The sequence below is a fragment of the Aethalodelphis obliquidens genome, unplaced genomic scaffold (assembly GCF_003676395.1).
Source record: "Aethalodelphis obliquidens isolate GAN/ISIS:26980383/991018 unplaced genomic scaffold, ASM367639v1 scaffold9, whole genome shotgun sequence".
In the NCBI taxonomy this organism is placed as follows: domain Eukaryota; kingdom Metazoa; phylum Chordata; class Mammalia; order Artiodactyla; family Delphinidae; genus Aethalodelphis; species Aethalodelphis obliquidens.
Window position 1 is genome coordinate 21,294,373 of NW_020837953.1, and position 18,546 is coordinate 21,312,918.

The 18,546-nt window shown below is 41.6% G+C and overlaps 1 protein-coding gene across 5 annotated transcripts in view; it reads right to left on the bottom strand.

Annotated features, from left to right (window-relative positions):
* The window catches only part of MACF1 (microtubule actin crosslinking factor 1), a 248,778-nt gene that overhangs the window by 160,877 nt on the left and 69,355 nt on the right, over window positions 1-18,546 (bottom strand). For 2 of the 5 annotated variants that reach the window (XM_027109007.1, XM_027109005.1), the window contains exon 1: window positions 569-1,784. The exons of 1 other annotated variant lie outside the window; for it this stretch is intronic. In XM_027109007.1, coding sequence (XP_026964808.1) covers window positions 569-677 — 109 coding nt within the window. In that variant the 5' untranslated portion in view covers window positions 678-1,784. Of the gene's footprint in view, window positions 1-568; window positions 1,789-18,546 lie in introns of those variants that run through there. 2 more of the 5 variants (XM_027109011.1, XM_027109010.1) reach the window with 2 other exon arrangements.

The following is an 18,546-nucleotide window of genomic DNA, read 5'->3' on the forward strand; positions in this document are numbered from 1 at the left end:
CCTATCAAAGAGAACAGAGGCACCCCCGTGTTCGCAAATGCACCTCAGCAAGGACACCCTGTGACCCTTTCCTCTCACTGACCTTTCCTCCTCTGCCTTTTCTCACCCAAATATACACCAAATCTAGAAACTTCTCTAACCCCACAAGTTCTCCCACATTTACACCTGAAGGAGGGTGATAGAGTTACTCTGTTTTTGTTTTTTTTAAAAAAAAGATCAAAAACCACTTTGAGACTGAGAAAGTAAAGAATGGAAGGGCTTGATTCTCTGAGGAAGGACAAAAGTCAGCACAATTGCCACTTCCCTCAGCCTCCAGCCCAGACATCACCTCATCCAACCAGCACCCTCCAGCCAGACGAACCTCACAAAACAGTAAAGGGTCCAGGTCCCAAACTGGTCCCAGGACAGTCTGGTTTGCTCAGTAAATCCCACACGCACTCAGGTCTGACAGCACCCAGCCCAGAGGCTGTACTGGCCCTTTAAGGAAGGCAACTGGGAAGGCCTCCGTCATCTACCCCACCCTCGAAAGCCCCACAGCAGATTTCAAGAAGCACTGGGCACCCATTACCTGCTCTGCCTCTGGCACATCTCTTCCAGTACAGAACACCGGCAATTCCAAGAATGTGTGTCAAAATAAAGATGGTTGGTGGCAAATAAGACGAATCTAAGAGAGGCATTTCCAGGCCCGTCCTTTCTCCTCCCCTGAATTAGCCACAAGCCCACAGCTCAGCGCAGACTCTAAATGCCTTTCTCCTGAGGTTACTGCTGTCCTGTACTATCAGCACAGAGGCAGAGGCCCGCAGCTCAGTGTTGTCAGACACTTCCTGGTGGCTTCTCCTCCGTCTCGCCTCTGTTTTACAGCAGGCAGTAGTAGATGGGGACTAAAACTCTACAGTGTGTCTCAGACAAAGCCCAGGAAACAACTGGCCAGAGGGGGAGGGGAAAGGGAAGGAGGAACCAGGAGAGCAAAAAGGGGCGTCTAAGCTACTGCTGAGCTGACTCAAACTCTATGTTTGGCATCCTCTGTTCAGCTTAAACAAACAAGCCTCAGACCCTTCTACAAGAAGGGAGGCTGTCAGAGGACGCCACACTCTTAACTTTCCTCTCCCAGCCTGGCTGGGATGGAGCCAGAAGAAAAAAGTTGCAGAAACACTAGGGAACCACTTGCAGGGAGGAGGCGAAGTACGCAGGGATGTGTTAAGTGTCCACAAGTTCCCCGGCCTAGTCGGAGGGCAACCCTTCCACACCCACAACCCGGGAGGAGGAGGTAAGGGACCCAAACATCACCACAGAGAGGATCACGTGCAGAACAAGCTCCACAGAAAAGAATGCCTTCAACAAAACTAAAGCCTGCTTGCAAATGAAAACTTGATATGGACACTGCAGCAGCAACTGGAAACACTTTAACACTTACACACCCAGTAGAATGAATAAAACTAAGAGTCCTGGCAAGATATAAAGCAACTGGAATTCTCATACACTGCTGGTGGGGGGTGAAATTGGCAACTCTAGAAAATACTCTAGAAAACAGTCATATACATACCAGGATGACCAAGCTGTATCACTCCTAGATACTGACCCAAGAAAAATGAAAACGTGTCCACACAGAAACCTGTACGTAAATGTTTATAGCAGCTTCATTCAGAATAACTAAAACTGAAAACAACCCATATGTCCATCAACTGGTGAACTAAGAAAAACTGTGGTGCATCCATACAATGGACCACAACCCAGCAATAAAAAAGGAACATACTCCTGATACATACAACAGCATGGATGAATCTCAAAAGCATTACGCTACATGAAAGAAGCCAAACACAAAAGGCTACGTGCTGTGTGATGCCATTTATATGACATTCTAGAAAAGCAAAACTATGGGGACAGAAATCAGATGAGTGGTTGCCAGGGGCTCAGGGTGAGGGAAGGGAACAGACTACCACGGAACACAAGAAAACTTTATGGGGTAATGGAAATGTTCTATTTGCTGACTCTGATGATAGTTCCACGACTGTATACATTTGTCAAAACTCACATTGTAGACCGAAATGGATGGCTTTTATTGTATATAAATTATATTTCAATAAACCTAAGGAACACATGTAAAGACTAGAAAGAACTTTGTACAACCTAGGCTGAATATGCAAAGTTCTTGCAGTACCACTGCCCCTCTTCTCATCTACTTTTCTATGAAGAGATACTATATAAAATGAAGTGTGGACACACAAAAACAGAGAAGACCCAACGGCCAAGAGTACATCTAACACCCAGAACCCTTCACTCAGAGAAGGGTTATGGCCTCATCTTTCTACCAAACTACTTTATTTATTTCTACAGTGCCTTTTACATTATGGTATATAAACATGGTGTCTTACCACAAATAAGCTTTAAAAATGCAACCTGCTTTAATATCTCTAAAGTTACACCCTCTTTTTTTTAATAAAAGGGAAGGGTTTTAGATTTGAACAATCTACTCACCAGAGAGATGACAAAGGGCCCTTGATGGGGGAACTAATATTTACAATGTGTATGTTTTAACCTGGCATCAAGACCATCTACGATTTTGTGTTAACCTACATTTAATTCATCAAATATTTACCATGTACCAGGCCCTGTTCTAGGTACTGGGAACAGAGTAGTGAACAAAACAAAGATGTTGCTTTCATTGGGCTTATATGCTAGTAGGAGAATAGGAGAATACACAAAATAAACATAAACAAGTAAACATATACTAAAAGAGATGAAGAGGAGAAAGGCGAGCCAGAGGGGGGATGTTTACAGTTTTATGTACAGGATGGTCAGGGAAGGTTTCTCTACTAAGATGACATTACAAACCAACAAGTCATGTGGCTTTTTAGAGAAAGGATAAGCCCAAAAAAGAAACGAGCAAGTACAATGTCCCTGAGGCAGAATTAGGCTTGGTGTGTTCAGGGGACATCAGGGAAACCAGATCGGCTAAGGGAGTGTCAGGAGATGAGGCCAGAGAGAGGTCGGATCATCTATGGCTGTACAGGCCATTCGTAAAGAATCTGGTTTTTATTCTAAGTGAAATGGGAAACCTTTGGAGGGTTTCCTGTGAGCAAGTGATAGGATTTAACTTAGGTTTTAAAAGGATCACTCTTGCTGCTATATTGATAACTGACTAGAGAGCGACAAGAGCGGGAGCAGGGAAACTAGTTATAATGCCATTACAATAATCCAAGTGAAAACTAGTGCCTGAGATATAACTGAGACCAGGGTGCAGTGGTAGAGATGGTGAAATGTGGTCATATTCTGGACAAATTAAAGAGTCATCAGGGACTTTCCTGGTGGCGCAGTGGGTAAGAATCTGCCTGCCTATGCAGGTGACACGGGTTCAAGCCCTGATCCAGGAAGAGCCCACATGCCGCAGAGCAACTAAGTCCGTGCGCCACAACTACTGAGCCTGTGTCTACAGCTCGAGAGCCACAACTACTGAGCCCACGTGCTGCAACTACTGAAGCCCGCGCACCTAGAGCCCGTGCTCCGCAACAAGAGAAGCCACCGCAATGAGAAGCCCGCGCCCCGCAACAAAGAGTAGCCCCTGCTTGCCGCAACTAGAGAAAGCCCACGTGCAGCAATGAGGACCCAACGCAGCCATAAATTAATAAATGAATGAATGAATGAATAAATTTTTTAAAAGATTAATTAAAAAAAAAATATATATATATATATATAAAGAATCATCAGGATCTGCTGATAGACTGGATGTGGGGTGAGCAGGGAAAAAACAGAGTTGAGAATGACTTCCAGGTTTGGGGCCTGAGAAATTAAAAGGACCGAACTGCTATTTACTGAGATGGGAAGGGCAGCCAGAGAAGCAGAGGGTTTGGGGTGTACTGCTGGTTGCAGTTGTTTGGGGTGGTTTTTGTGGGGAGTGGGGTAGGAATTCCATTTTGGATACATTAACTTTGAAATGCCTAGTAGACATTCTAGTGGAATTCTGAATAAGCAATTTAATATACGAATCCAGAGTTCCGGGAGAGACCCAGGCTGTTGCTTTAAAGCCAGGAAACTAGATGAGATCACTTAGGGAGTACACACAGAGAGAGAAAAGGTCAAGTTCAAGGACTAAGCCCTAGAAACTCTCCAACATTAGGTAGGGAAGAGGAAGAACAACCAAAGGAGACTAAAAAAAGAAGCCAGTGGATTAAAAGAACCAAAAGAGCATGCTGCCCCAGAAGCCAGGTGAAGGATGTGCTCTAAGTAGTAACTAAGCTGTTAATGTGTCAGGAAGAGGACTGAGAATTGACCATTGAATTTAGCAATGTGGAGGTCGCTAGTGACTTTAACAAGGGCAGTTTTGATGGCATGGCAGAGAAAAGGTCCAACGGGAGTGACTCAAGAGAGAATGGGAACAGTGACAATAACGAACATCAACTCTTTTAGGAAGGAATTTTGCTGTAAAAGGGAGCAGAAAGAGGGATGTAGGCTCAAAAGAGAATTTTTCTTGGCATGTGAAATGTGTCAATAATTGTGTCTGCTGAAGGGAATAGCACTAGGGAGGAAAAACTGATGGTGCAATCCAGTGGAGACTAAGCCAGAGCTCCCTCTGGAGCAGGGCTCTCTTATTCATTCATTCAATTTAAAATATGGAGCATTATGCTAGACACAATGGACACAAAGATGATGATGACACCCCTCTTGCTGTAGAGAAGCTCCTGAGCTGTGATGGTCAAAGAAGACAGACTTGCTTGGAAGGGAAACTGATATTTATTAAGCAGCTACTAGAAAGCATCTTCAATCTGTTATTTCAATGTAATCCCTGTAATATCCCCTAAAATATCCCTATTTTATAAATCAAGAACTTGAGGCTCAGAAAATTCAAGTTATTTTGCCCAAGGTCACAAAGTAAGTAAGAAGATGAACTGACATCTGAACTTTTATCTGTCTGGTTTCAAATCAATATATTTTAATCACACTGCCTCCCTTTGCTGAAAAGTTCTGGCAAAATCAGTATGCTAACCTGAAGCTAAACAATTTTAGATATTTATATGTTTGGAATATTTCCTCTTTGTAAGACAAGAGCCTGTAAATGGCTCTACCCAGCTCTAAGGGAAGAATCTCAATTTCAACACAAAATGTTACAGTGCTAGTGCTGTCTGTGTCACCACTGTACCACACTTTTTGCAGTCTTATAAATATCTTCACCATATTTTCATTTCCCAAAGTGAAAGCCATTTCTCTGCCTTATTCTGCTACCTGAAGCCATTGCAAAGCTGTCTTAATTAGAAAATCATATACCATGCTTGTGCCATTCAAAAACACCTAGGAAATTTGAAGAAAAAAAAATTCAGGGACTCAAATATCAAGATACCTTCTGAATCTACTGTTATTATTAGAGAAGACAGTGAAAAGCACCCAAAGGAATTTACTCTTCATAAGATCTTTATAAGATGACATGCTATACCTTGGATACACCATTTTTCTACATATGACAGGTTAAAAAGTTTGTTTCCAGCCTTTGTGTATAGGTATGTATGCATGTTTGAAGGAAGAAAAATGAGCAGGGGAACTGCCTTTGTGAAAGTAACTTTTTCACTCAGAAAAACTAAGATGGATCTGTGTGCTGTCATTTACAGGAAGTGGTTAGAAGCTGGCAGGAGGGAGCGACTACTTTTCTTTTTAGAGATCATTTCATATACAAAGAATAGGCCATTTAAAGACATATTTAGCACCCACCAGGATATCCCTTGCTAACAGCCAATGGGGAAGGGCCCCAAACCATCAGAAAGCCTTGTAAAAGCAAGACTCTGAACTTCATTAAGACTTGAGACCTGCCTTTCTATCAGATTACTTCACTCCCAAGAATTTAGGATGGTCACCCACAACCATTACCCACAAGAAATCTTGGGTAACACCCCAGAATCACTTTAGTGTCTGCGACTGAGATGAAAGCAAGCCTGTGAGAAAGGAGGCTGCATGTTTTATTCAAACTGTCATGGAGTATACCCGGTCTCAAAATTAACTGACATCCACAAGCATCAGAACTTCAGCAGATACTGACTGAAAACTTAAGACCCATATGATTAAAAGACTGAAATTTAGAAAAATAATGCGTACAAAGAGAGACTTTAAAATATATATATATAACTGAGATTAAAATTTTGGTGGAGAGACTAGCATATGACTAATAGGATTGGAAACCGTGGGCTTCTGGAAATGGGAGGTCCAGCCCTCAAAACCTGGCCTGAGCGCTTGTCATCTGTTTCATTCTGTGAGTCCAGAAGGCAGAGGATGTGGGCTTCATAGGAGCTAATTAGGAGACATCCATGACTCCTGTCTCTAAGGTTTAGCAATATGGTATTGAGACAACAATAAACATGCAAAGGCTCAGAATGCCTGCAAAGAATTTTCTATATACCCCAGAGTCACCAAATACAATAAAGTTAGGAAAATATCCAAATTTCTTGCTCAGTAACCTAGATGCCATAAGTATTTTAGTAGAATGGCAATTACAGGCCCAATCTGAAGCCAGGCTGCTTGAGTTCAAATCCAGACCCTACTATATATGCCACATTAGCACCTGTGGGCAAGTTACTTAAATGACTTCAAGGAACCTCAATCTCCTCACCTGTAAAATGATGACAGTAATAGTACCTGTCCCACAGAGTTGTAGTGAGTATTAAATGAGTTAATGTATTTAAAGTGTTTAGATAGTGCCTGGCACATAGTATGTGCTCAATAAATATTGCCTATTATTATCATTATTTGGAGGAACAGCAAACAAACTACATCTGATCACAAGACTTCTGAATACTGCTCAGACTTTACAAAACCTTGGTAAACTGATAATTTACCTAACCTATAACCAAAATTACCGAATCTAATTTACCTGATCCCAGTCTCCAACCTGCCAACCCTATCCTCATTCACTGTGAGATTAATCTCCCTGAAGCATGCATAATGACTGGTGCATCTTAAGTGCTCAATAAATGCTCATTTGTAATTTAATTCTGAAGTTTTCAATTCTCCACAGTCAGCAAATTAAGTCCAAAACTCTCTGGCTTTACAATATTTCCCTCGCTTACCCTGGATTGTACTGTATTTCCTTCCCATCTCCGCAAGTCAAAGTCCCACTCCTATGGGTCAGTTTAAACCAGTACTTCCACAGAATTTTCCCTGGTGACTCCCTCCATCCCAGTTAGAAGTAAACACCTCCCTTGAATTTATACTTTAATGTTTCTCTCTCATAATATTTAGCAGTTTCTACTTTATAATATAGTTGTGTGTGTATTTTGACTCCACTGAAGTTTTTGAATTAGATGAATGTTCTCCTGTATAAAATCTCATCACTAAATAACTACTTGTAGAATGAGTGAATAAATGAATGAATGAATGAACAAAAAGAGCAAGAGGATCTGAAGAGCACTGTGAGGGCCAGGAGTACGAGGGGGGAGCAAACTAGAAAGAGTAAAACTGGGTCCAACAAATCATGAAGATTCCCAAAATATAAGCATTCCTTGAGAATCCATCTATTTTCACCACAAAAACATACACCAGAGAGCAAGTGCCTGGAAAACTGTTCATCTTATGGCAGAAATAACTGAATATGCTCCTCTAGTTTAAGAGAAAAAGTTTATTTATTGATTCAGAAATTCCACTTCTAGAAGTCTATCCAGATACGGATCCTGTCCAACAACCAAACTCTCCCCAAGCCCCGTTCTTCTCTTTCCTTCTCTCTCCCTCTTCCCAGAACTCTAAACTTAACATAATCTGTTAGCCAAACCTCGACTCAAATTCTGACTTCATGGTTTCTAGCTGTATCTTTGGACCAATTACTTAATCTCTTTAATCCTCAATTTCTCCATCTGTAAAATGGGGATAATAAAATTACCTCTTCACAGTGTTACAGTGTGAAGTAGGTGAGAAAATGCATGGGCTATTCGGCATGCAGTAAGCACTATTAACTATTTTTTAAAAATTAAACATTCCCTCATTAATGTTAACTATTGTTATCATTGTTCCTACACTAGAACATTTATGCCCTAGCAAAGCATCAAATCATCTTCAGTGGCCAATGCAAGGAGGTAAGTCAAAGCAAAGTGGGTGGTATTTAACAGCTCTAAACCACCAACTCCATGAATAAAACAAATTGAGCTTCAATGGCACTGCTTCAGAAAGGAAAAAGACAAGAATATTAGTCAACCTTAGTATCCATATTACCATTTTAAATAATTCCTCTCTTTGGGGTTCTGTTTCCCCCAAGAAAGTAAAAATAATAAGATCTAGCCATTAAACTTTTTCCAGGATACTCCGAGAGTCAGTATCTTAAGTAAATGGAGAAAAGATGATACAAGAATAAGAAGCCCTGTCTATGGGGGTTGCTTGTGAATTTTGCCAAGGCTGTTATTTTTGTCCAGAAATATCTGTCATTCCAAGTAAATGCACACTGAAGGAAAGTTAGCATCTTACTCATATCCCACCTAAATGCATTTTTTAAATGCTTTTCCAGATAAAAACAAAAAATGGTCTCAATGGGAAATGTCTTTTTGTGTGGTCTGGCTAAGAACACGTGATCAACTTCAGTTTTCCTGAGATACCAGAAAATCAAGAACGCAAGAGAGTAGAATAAGCATGCAGCTGACAGAGGGGTCAGGAGCTCAACAACGATGTAACTGCGCAGGCTTGAGAATGCCTAAGGTAGCAACATTCAAGGCTCAGAAGAAGAGTCCAGGCCAAGATAAGAGGTAGGTAAGAGAGACCAACTTAAACTATTTATCCATGGAAACCAAGCTTTGCACACAAACAAAGAGCTAATTTTAGATCTCTCTGAGACAGTTTTCCACATCCTGGCAGTAGCCCTAAGTGAAAAAGATGTAGAACTTGCCCACTGAAAACAAAGACAGATTTGTCAGCTTCTTTCCACTTGTGAACCCTTGGAGCCTGCTCCAAACCCTAATTCAACACAAGATTTATTTTAGTCTTTCTCAGGAGAGTCTACCACCAGGCTCTGCTTACCTTCTAATAAAACCTTCTGCTCTCGTGACCCCTTACCTGGGTCCAAGGACCAAAGTCAAATGAAACATGGCTAGTAGGATCTCTCCTGACAGTATCACTTCATAATTATGTGACCTTAGGGAAGCCACTTAATGTTTCTGAACTTTGGGTTCCTAATATGTTCAATGTGTATATAAATCCTGTTTCTCAGCATTGTTGCTAAGATTAAATAAGGAATATATGTGAAGTATGTAGGTATACATCAGATACTTAACAGTTTTCTCCCCCTATCTCCTTTCATTTTCTTTAAAAATTGCTCTTCAAATCTTACTCATAAAATCAATTCCATCTCAGCCTTTGGAATAATCTGCTCTTCAAATACTTAATGATCCAGAACATTCTTTTTTTTTTTTTTAAATGTATTTATTTTATTTTGGCTGCATTGGGCCTTCGCTGTTGCACGCGGGCTTTCTCTTGTTGCAGCGAGCGGGGCCTATTCTTTGTTGTGATGCGCGGGCTTCTCATTGCGGAGCATGGGCTCTAGGTGCACGGGCTTCAGGAGTTGTGGCACGTGGGCTCAGGAGTTGTGGCTCATGTACTCTAGAGCGCAGGCTCAGTAGTTGTGGCGCACGGGCTTAGCTGCTCCACAGCATGTGGGATCCCCCTGGACCAGGGCTCGAACCTGTGTCCCCTGCACTGGCAGGCGGATTCTTAACCACTGTGCCACCAGGGACGCCCATCCACAACGTTCTTAAAACAAGTTCACATCTTTTGTTTCTGCTCTAATATAAAAAAAAAAATAGTAGTACTCTGTACAATAAAGACAAGGAATCTATCTGATTGGTCTATCATAGGATTAGGAGTTTCTCTCATTTAGAGCTTAATACCCCAGTGACCCCTACTGGACGAAGACAGATGCAGAAGACTGAATTTTATAACCAAGACAGAGACTCTGTGATTGCTTTATTCTAGTGAAACCCTTACACACAGAACTTAATATTACACAAGCTCAAGCTTGCCTCAAAACCCACATACACCCATAACGTAGAAGACTGTCAGCTCATTCCTTTCACAGGAGACATCATCACCACAATTTGGTTGGCTTACTGGCGCCCCCAACTGGATGCCCAGTATTCACAGCTTTGTGATGAGTCCTTACAGAGAAAAGCACAGGCAGAGAAGGAACAGTCACTGGCACACAACTCCTACCCACCCCCACCCCCACCCCCACCCCACCCCCCTGCCGCTACCCTGCAATTTTTCCATTCCCTGAGCTGACTCACTCTCACTCTCCCCGCCCGCAGCCAGGGCCACTGTGTGTGCCTGGTGAGTAATGCAATGCATCCTCCCAGCTGCCTCTGACTTAACGAGTAATAAAAGGAAATGTGGGTAACAGTTTTAATGGAAGAGAACACACAACACACACCCCGTCCTGCAAACAGTGATAGCTCCTCTCAACCCCCTGCAGGGACTCAGAGCTATAGTGAATTCCCTCCGATGACAGCCAAGTGGCAATGAAGAAACAGGCAAAGGCAGAAACACCAAAGAGTACATCTAAAATCTGAGGACCACGGTTTCTATTTTGGATAAAACCAAAAAGGATGCGCATGAAGCAGAGCCCAGCCCAGCCTACTGGTCAGTTCTGGTTCATTCCACCACAGACTGCTTGTCTAGCAACAGCTCTGCCCAATGGAGACTGCAAGCCAGCCCCAGCATCAGACCATCTGCTATCATGCAGCCTTATACTGTGAGGCAAAATGCATGATGAAAACCACATCTCAGAGGAAGAGGCTCAGCCTCTTAACTACCTGCCCATCCACCCTCAAGTGCCCAAAGTAGGGAGTGAGGAAAAGAATGGCACCTGGCTTTTTTGATTAGTGACTGGCACAGCTGATATTCAATAAATCCTAAATGGACAACAGCTATTGTTCAACTTTCTCCCAACAGATATTCCTAGCTCTTCTAACCCCTTAGACATGATGAATCTACGGAGCCATCTCAAACATTCTGGAAATGACTGCCAAGAGCTAAATAACTCAGGGAAATCAAAGAGGATCTTTGACACAGACAATTCACCTTAAAGTACTTCAAGCAATAATCCTTGATGTATTATCAAACAGCAAAATTTTAACTAGGACCCAACTAGACTGGGTCTGCCCCCTACTGTGTGCACTCTACTACTGAAGAAGAAAAAGAATCACCCCACATAACATCATAACCGGATTTTTTTAAATTTTCCTGAAATCAGGGCATTTTCAGTTCAGTTGCTTATATTTTTCTCACCTATAATCCATGGGTCCCTGAGGCCTTGGAAGAAAACTATTATGCAACTCAGTTTTTGACAAAATTCAGAATATTCAATACCCTGATTTGTCAAAAAAAAAAAAAAAAGAATTACCTACGACAAAATTACCTACATTACTAAGACCAAAAGATATGTATAAAAATTTTCAACAAGAATGATACAGAAAGTGCATTCTGGTTAACTCTGGATTAACCAGAATATTTAATTAAGCATATATCAGATTTTATCACTACATTTAGCCGTTTGAGAGCTAGATGATGAGGTTACAGCTCCAGTTCAGTCCCTAGCTTATTATATGACTCTAGCATCGTTTAATCACACTGGATCTATTTATTTATTCATAAAATGATTTGATAGTCTAGATCTCTAAATTCTTTTCCAGTTCTAAAATTCTACGGTTCTGTGAAATATTTAGTTGCCTAGGTTCTATGTTAATTGTTACCAACAACAGAAAATTTACAAACTAGTCTTACACTATCCTTTAAGAGTTCACAATCCAACAGGGAAGCGGTAAGTGTATAAAAAATGATAGTATAAGGCAATATATGCTTTGTCATGAAGAGGGCAAGACCACAAAAATTCAGTAACGGAACTTTAGTAACTCAGTCAATGGAATGGTCATTATGCAGGAGGAGCGGGGGGGAAAGGCTTCCATGGATTGGGGGCCTGGAAGAATATGTAGGATTTCAACCGTCTGAAATGAGAAGAGTAGACATTCCAGGAGGAGAGATGGCACAAGCAAGATTATGGAAAAAGAGGAAGAAACAAGCGAAGCTAGAACACAGGGTTTGTGTATTTGAGAGAGAGAAGGAGAAGTTGGGAAGATTCACTTCTGCCCACCTTAGGTTACACATGGCAGACTTAATATGTACATTTATCTCCACTCCCTTCTGAAACCTCAGAAAAATGACAGTAAAGGAATAAAAATGGCACAAAACCACAGGAATAAAGAATTCAAAATATCAAGAGAAATTTGACAAACTGGAGAATGGAAAGATAAATGGTACCTGATTTAAATTTCCGCTTTCTGTTTCTGCTAAGTGCTTGTGGGGGACGGGGCGGGTGCGGGGGGAGCGACGAGGCAAACAGTGCGCAGGACTCCAGAAAGACTCAAGAATTAGAAGCACTAGTACCCCTGAAGGCCTGGGGGGAGGGGAAGAAGAGCTGCAGGGTGAGGCAGAACACAGGCTGGTTGAATATCTTCAGGCTCACATGAGGTCAGAAGTGAGGCACCTCACTGAGAACAGTAACATTAAATGAAATTTGACATAATGAACAACAAGACTCTCCCCCTGCCCTATTGCCCTGCTTGGTAACCCCAGAGACCTGGCTTCCAGGCTAAAGAGGTCCCAGAGAGGAGACCGGCTAGTTCCTCCCTGGGGAAATGGACCTCCCCTAGCTGGTCATTCAGTAGAGCATACCAGGCAACAAGCCCCACCAATCAGCTTTTTAGGGGCTAACTCTTAATTATGAAGATCACCAAGAAACATCAGACATTCAGAGTCTCTAACATGAAAGACAGAGACCAAAAGAACAAACAGAATGAGCTTGAGACAGAGACAATACTGGAAGCAGAGGAAAACAATGACAATTAATACCTTCAGAGAGCCCTAAAAGGCAATGTTGCTATAAGACAAGAACAAGTATATAAAAAAGGAACATGAAGAGAATAAGTGGGGAAATGCTTAAAATAAAAACTACAAGAGAAAAAATAAATAATTCAAAGAAGAGTTGGAAGGTGGAGCTGAGAATCTTCACCATAAATAAGAACAAAAAGAGACAGAGAATATAGAGTGGGGGGAGAGGACAGAAAATCAATCAAGTCCAATACCCAACTAATACCAGAAGGAGAAAATGGAAGAGAGGAAATTATCAAAGAACTAATAAACGGAAGATGTGTTTTCAAATAAAGAAGATCCACAGAGAACTCAACTCAGCAAATGAAAAAAGATCCTCAGCAATGTACATCATCATAATATTTCAGAATACCAGGGATAAAAATAAAATCTTAAAAGCTATCAAAAGAAAACAGATCACAAAAGTCAGGAACCAGAATGGCACAGGACTTCTCAAGAGCAACACTGAAAGCCAGAAGAAGGAACACCTTCAAAATTCTGATGGAAAGTCATTTGTAACCTAGAACTCTATGCCCAAACCCCTCATGAAATGAAAAGTAGAATAAAGACATTTTCAAATAAGCAGAGTCTCAAAAATATTAACCTCTCATGTATCCTTTCTCAGGAAGCTACTCTAAGATATATTCCAATGAAGAGATGGAGTAAACCAAGAAAACTGACTGCATGAGATCCAGGAAACATGGCATCCAATACAGAAAAGAGGCAAAGGAATTTCCTAGTATGATGATGAAGGGAAGTCTCAGGGTGACAGCTTTACTAAAGGCTACAGGTGGAGAACACAAAGCTCTTGCGGGATGTCTCCAAAGAAAATATTGAACCAAAAGATTATCTGACATGTTCCAACATAGTAAGAGTTGTCTTAGAGTCCTGTAGGAGAGTGTGGAGATAGGTACCTAGAACAGTAGGCAAATGATAAAAATAGGGCAATTATTAATTCCAGGAAAAAAATTTTAAAAGTTGGTCAAGAAAGGAAACGTAATTATAGAATACTATGTGGCTCAGCTTTAAGCAATGTTTATATAATCAATAATCTAAACACTGAGTACCAGGCAATGGTAGTAATGTATAACAGCAGAAAGAAGGGGGAGGGGGACTGTGTAAAGGGGACAGGGATGAAAGAACTAAACCCTAATTTCCTAGATTAGAACATCAACAGATAATGTCTAAAACTGAAAATTCAAGAATAACTAGTAGAAGGGTATATTTAAGAAGTGTAGTGGAAAATACTAAAAGAAACAGCTAGAAGACTTGGAAGCAGTTCTCAGACGTGCGGAGGGATAGAACAGATTACTTTTGTTAGAAGCCTCACAGTAATATTTGACCTTTTAAAATTAGAATAAATATCATTTTGCTAAATACAATTTTATAGAAAGTTGCACTGGATTATGAAAGGTCTTAAGTGACAATATGAGTTTGGATTTTATTTATTCTATAGGTGATAATGAGCCCCTAAAGGAGTCCTTTTCCTTCCCCACGAAAAAAATCAAAGAGATGTTTGGGATCCCAGCTCATACGTGGACTCTTAACATTCTGGTTAATTGGCATATCAGAATAGTTCTCCCTTATCACTGCTCAACCTCATGATTAAAGGCCTTGAGCTCATAACCAAAGGGAGAGAGGACCTGTATGTATTATGGGGCAGATATAAAGAACATGTTCAGGTCAAGACTGCTGCTTCTGCTCAGTGAGTCAGGTAGTAATTTCTGAAACACTGTCATCACAAATTATCCTCAAGGGGCTCCCATATCAAACCCACCCTAGAGAATATTTTCCCCTGGGTTCTTTGGCACTTCAAGTTAAAAGTCTCTTCTAATGACCTGTTATTTCATGGAGAGATACAGAGAGAAGCACAACTAGCAGGGAGGAGGAATAGTGCTAACTGGGGCCCAAGGAAGCCCAGCACCCTTCTGTAAGAAACAAGCTGTCTGATTCATATCCTTCATACCCTACTCCAAAGATCAGCCTTAGTCCCACAGTGTACCTAGTAGTATTGTCCAAAAACAGAACTCATGATCAGCCAGAGGATGCAACAATTAAAGACAGCCCCAAGTAATAAATAAAGCTGTCCTCCCTCCCTTTCCAATTTCAGGGGTTTTCTTTTTTGTTTGTTTGGGGGTTTGTTTTTGTTTTTATTTTTTCTTCTTGCTTACGATATATCTTAAAGAGAGGCAATACCTCCTATTTCTTGGCAGCATCCTATGCTACCTAAAGGTCCCTATCTCCATGCCACTTTCAGATGAACAATACATAAAGCACAAAAGCAGAAATCGATATTGCAAAGCTGTCTCTCCCCAGATATTCCTTGAGACCTGAATCCTAAGGCAGAGTACTAGCAATAAATACCTCTCTTTTACCTTTTTGTAAACTGCTGATTCAGCCTCCAACCTCACAATCACAGACTCTGGTAGGTGTTAAAACACAGTGATGACAAGGAGCCCTCCTTACAGTCTTAATGTAAATGGGAGCCTGAACCAACCTGAGTGCTTATATGAAAAGATTCGAAAACTTATCTATCCGTCCTCCTGACTTAAGTTTCCCCACTTACCAGCTTCATCCATACACACCAAGCAGGGGAACCAACTCAAAGAAGAAAAATAAAAAACAGGAAACTTAACTAAAATTAGAGCAAAGATCCAGCCTTTGCCAAAACACTGGAGGGAACCAGAGCACTTCTGGCAATAAGGTAAAGTCCCTGAGATCTGACCTTCTGATACCTAGTTCCTGTATCTATTGATAATACCTCAGGGGAAATGCCACACCTCGAGCCACCATGAGCATGTGATTTTCAATTCTCAAGACACAGACCCTACAAGCCATGGAGCTGACGCACAGAGTACAGGAGCCCATACACACCACACCATGTGTGAAATAAGTCCATGACTGGCACCGGATGTCATGAGATGTCTCACCCAGACAGAAACACAGTACACCTAAGACAGGCATAGACTTGCATGCTCTGAAGGCACTGAACAGCACTGCCCGCACCAGGGCTCATGAGAAAGGAAGTGAAAAACAGGTGACGTTTCTTGTGATCCATGCCGGTCAATCATTCTGACTACCCTGGCAACCGTACTACCCAACACCTCCCTCCAGCACCTCAATCAAGGTTCCTGTCTCCACCTGCTCCTCTGACATCATCCTGTCATTATATTTTCTTTGAAATTCCTCTGATGAAAAATGAGTCACCTCTTCCTGCCAACACAGGCCTAAGCCTCTATCAGGCAAGTCATTCTCGTGTGTCAATCTTCTGGGGTCAAGGCGCCACCCAGAGGCTCCTTCAGCTACCTCCATACCTCCCAGGAAAGACTGCCTCAGAGCAAGATCAACAGCCAGGAGGAAAAATGTAAGAAATGAAAAGAATCAAGGTTCTTGGTGGAGGTGGGAATGGGGCCTGGGACCCAAAACATAAACTATCTATTCCAGTGGGACACACAGGTGAGAGGATAAATACGCACTAAGGTAGGGCACAGACAGTCACACTTAAAACTTGCAAAGGCTTCAACCTCAGAACATTCACCTTAAAAGATTCGGTTCCTGATACAAAGTGCCATCAGCTATTCTCCTGCAAGAAATAACTGCAAATATAATTTCTCACCTCAAGTTGAGAAAGGCTTTCGGGCAAGTCACCTGCCCTGTTTTATTTTCATTTTTTAACATCTTTACTGGAGTATAATTGCTTTACAATGTTGTGCTAGTTTCCGCTGTATAACAAGGTGAATCAGCTATACATATACATATATCCCCATATCTCCTACCTCTTGCGTCTCCCTCCCACCCTCCCTATCCCACCCCTCTAGGTGGTCACAAAGCACCGAGCTGATCTCCCTGTGCTATGCAGCTGCTTCCCACCAGCCATCCATTTTACATTTGGTAGTGTATATATGTCCATGCTACTCTCTCACTTCTCCCAGATTACCCTTCCCCCTCCCAGTGTCCTCAAGTCCATTCTCTACATCTGCATCTTTATTCCTGTCCTGCCCCTAGGTCCATCAGAACCATTTTTTCTTTTTTTTAGATTCCACATATATGTGTTAGCATACGGTATTTGTTCTTCTCTGTCTGACTTACTTCACTCCGCATGACAGACTCCAGGTCCATCCACCTCACTACAAATAGTTCAATATCGTTTCTTTTTATGGCTGAGTAATATTCCATTGTATATATGTGCCACATCTTCTTTATCCATTCATCTGTCGTTGGACACTTAGGTTGCTTCCATGTCCTGGCTATTGCAAACAGTGCTGCAATGAACATTGTGGTACCTGTCTCTTTTTGAATTATGGTGGTTTTCTCAAGGTATATGCCCAATAGTGGGATTGCTGGGTCATATGGTAGTTCTATTTTTAGTTTTTTAAGGAACCTCCATACTGTTCTCCATAGTGGCTGTATCAATTTACATTCCCACCGACAGTGCAAGAGGGTTCCCTTTTCTTCACACCCTCTGCAGCATTTATTGTTTGTAGTTTTTTTTTTTTTTTTTTTGGCGGTACGCGGGCCTCTCACTGTTGTGGCCTCTCCCATTGCGGAGCACAGGCTCCGGACGCGCAGTCTCAGCGGCCATGGCTCACGGGCCCAGCCGCTCCGCAGCATGTGGGATCTTCCCGGACTGGGGCACGAACCCGTGTCCCCTGCATCGGCAGGCGGACTCTCAACCACTGCGCCACCAGGGAAGCCTGTTTGTAGACTTTTTTGATGATGGCCATTCTGACCAGTGTGAGGTGATACCTCATTGTAGTTTTGATTTGCATTTCTCTAACGTTAGTGATGTTGAGCATCCTTTCATGTGTTTGTTGGCAATCTGTATACCTTCTTTGGAGAAATGCCTATTTAGGTCTTCCGCCCATTTTTGGATTGGGTTGTTTTTTTTGATATTGAGCTACATGAGCTGCTTGTATATTTTGGAGATTAATCCTCTGTCAGTTGCTTCGTTTGCAAATATTTTCTCCCATTCTGAGGGTTGTCTTTTCATCTTGTTTATGGCATAACAGCTTTATTGAATTTCATTCACATACTATACCCATACCTTTTAAAGTATATAATTCAATGGAAGCATATTCACAGAATTGTGCACCACCACCACCGTGTAATTTTAGAACATTACCCCCCAAAGAAACACTATATTCATCAGCAGTCATTTCCCATTCCACCCTCCCCTAACCCCTGGCAACCACTAATCTACTTCTTCCTCAATGAATCTGCCTACTCTGTAAATGGAGTCATACAATATGTGGTCTTTTGCGTCAGGCTTCTTTTGCTTAGCAGAACGTTTTCAAATTGGCTCCTTTCTCTTAGCGTATTTTCAAGTGTGATCCACGTTAGCACCAATTAGTACTTCATTCCTTTTTATTGATGAATAATATTCCATTGTATGGATATGCCATATTTTGCTTATCCATTCATCAGTTGATGGATATGTGGGTTGTTTCCATTTTTTTAGCTATTATGAATAATGCTGCTATGAGCATTTGTGTACAAGTTTTGTCAGATATACATTTTCATTTCTCTTGGACATATACTTAGTAGAATTGCTGGATCATTTGGCAACTCTGTCTTTAACTTTTTGAGGAAACACCAAATTGTTTTCCAAAGCAGCTACACCGTTTTACATTCCCACCAGCAATGTATGAGGGTTCCAATTTCTCCACATCC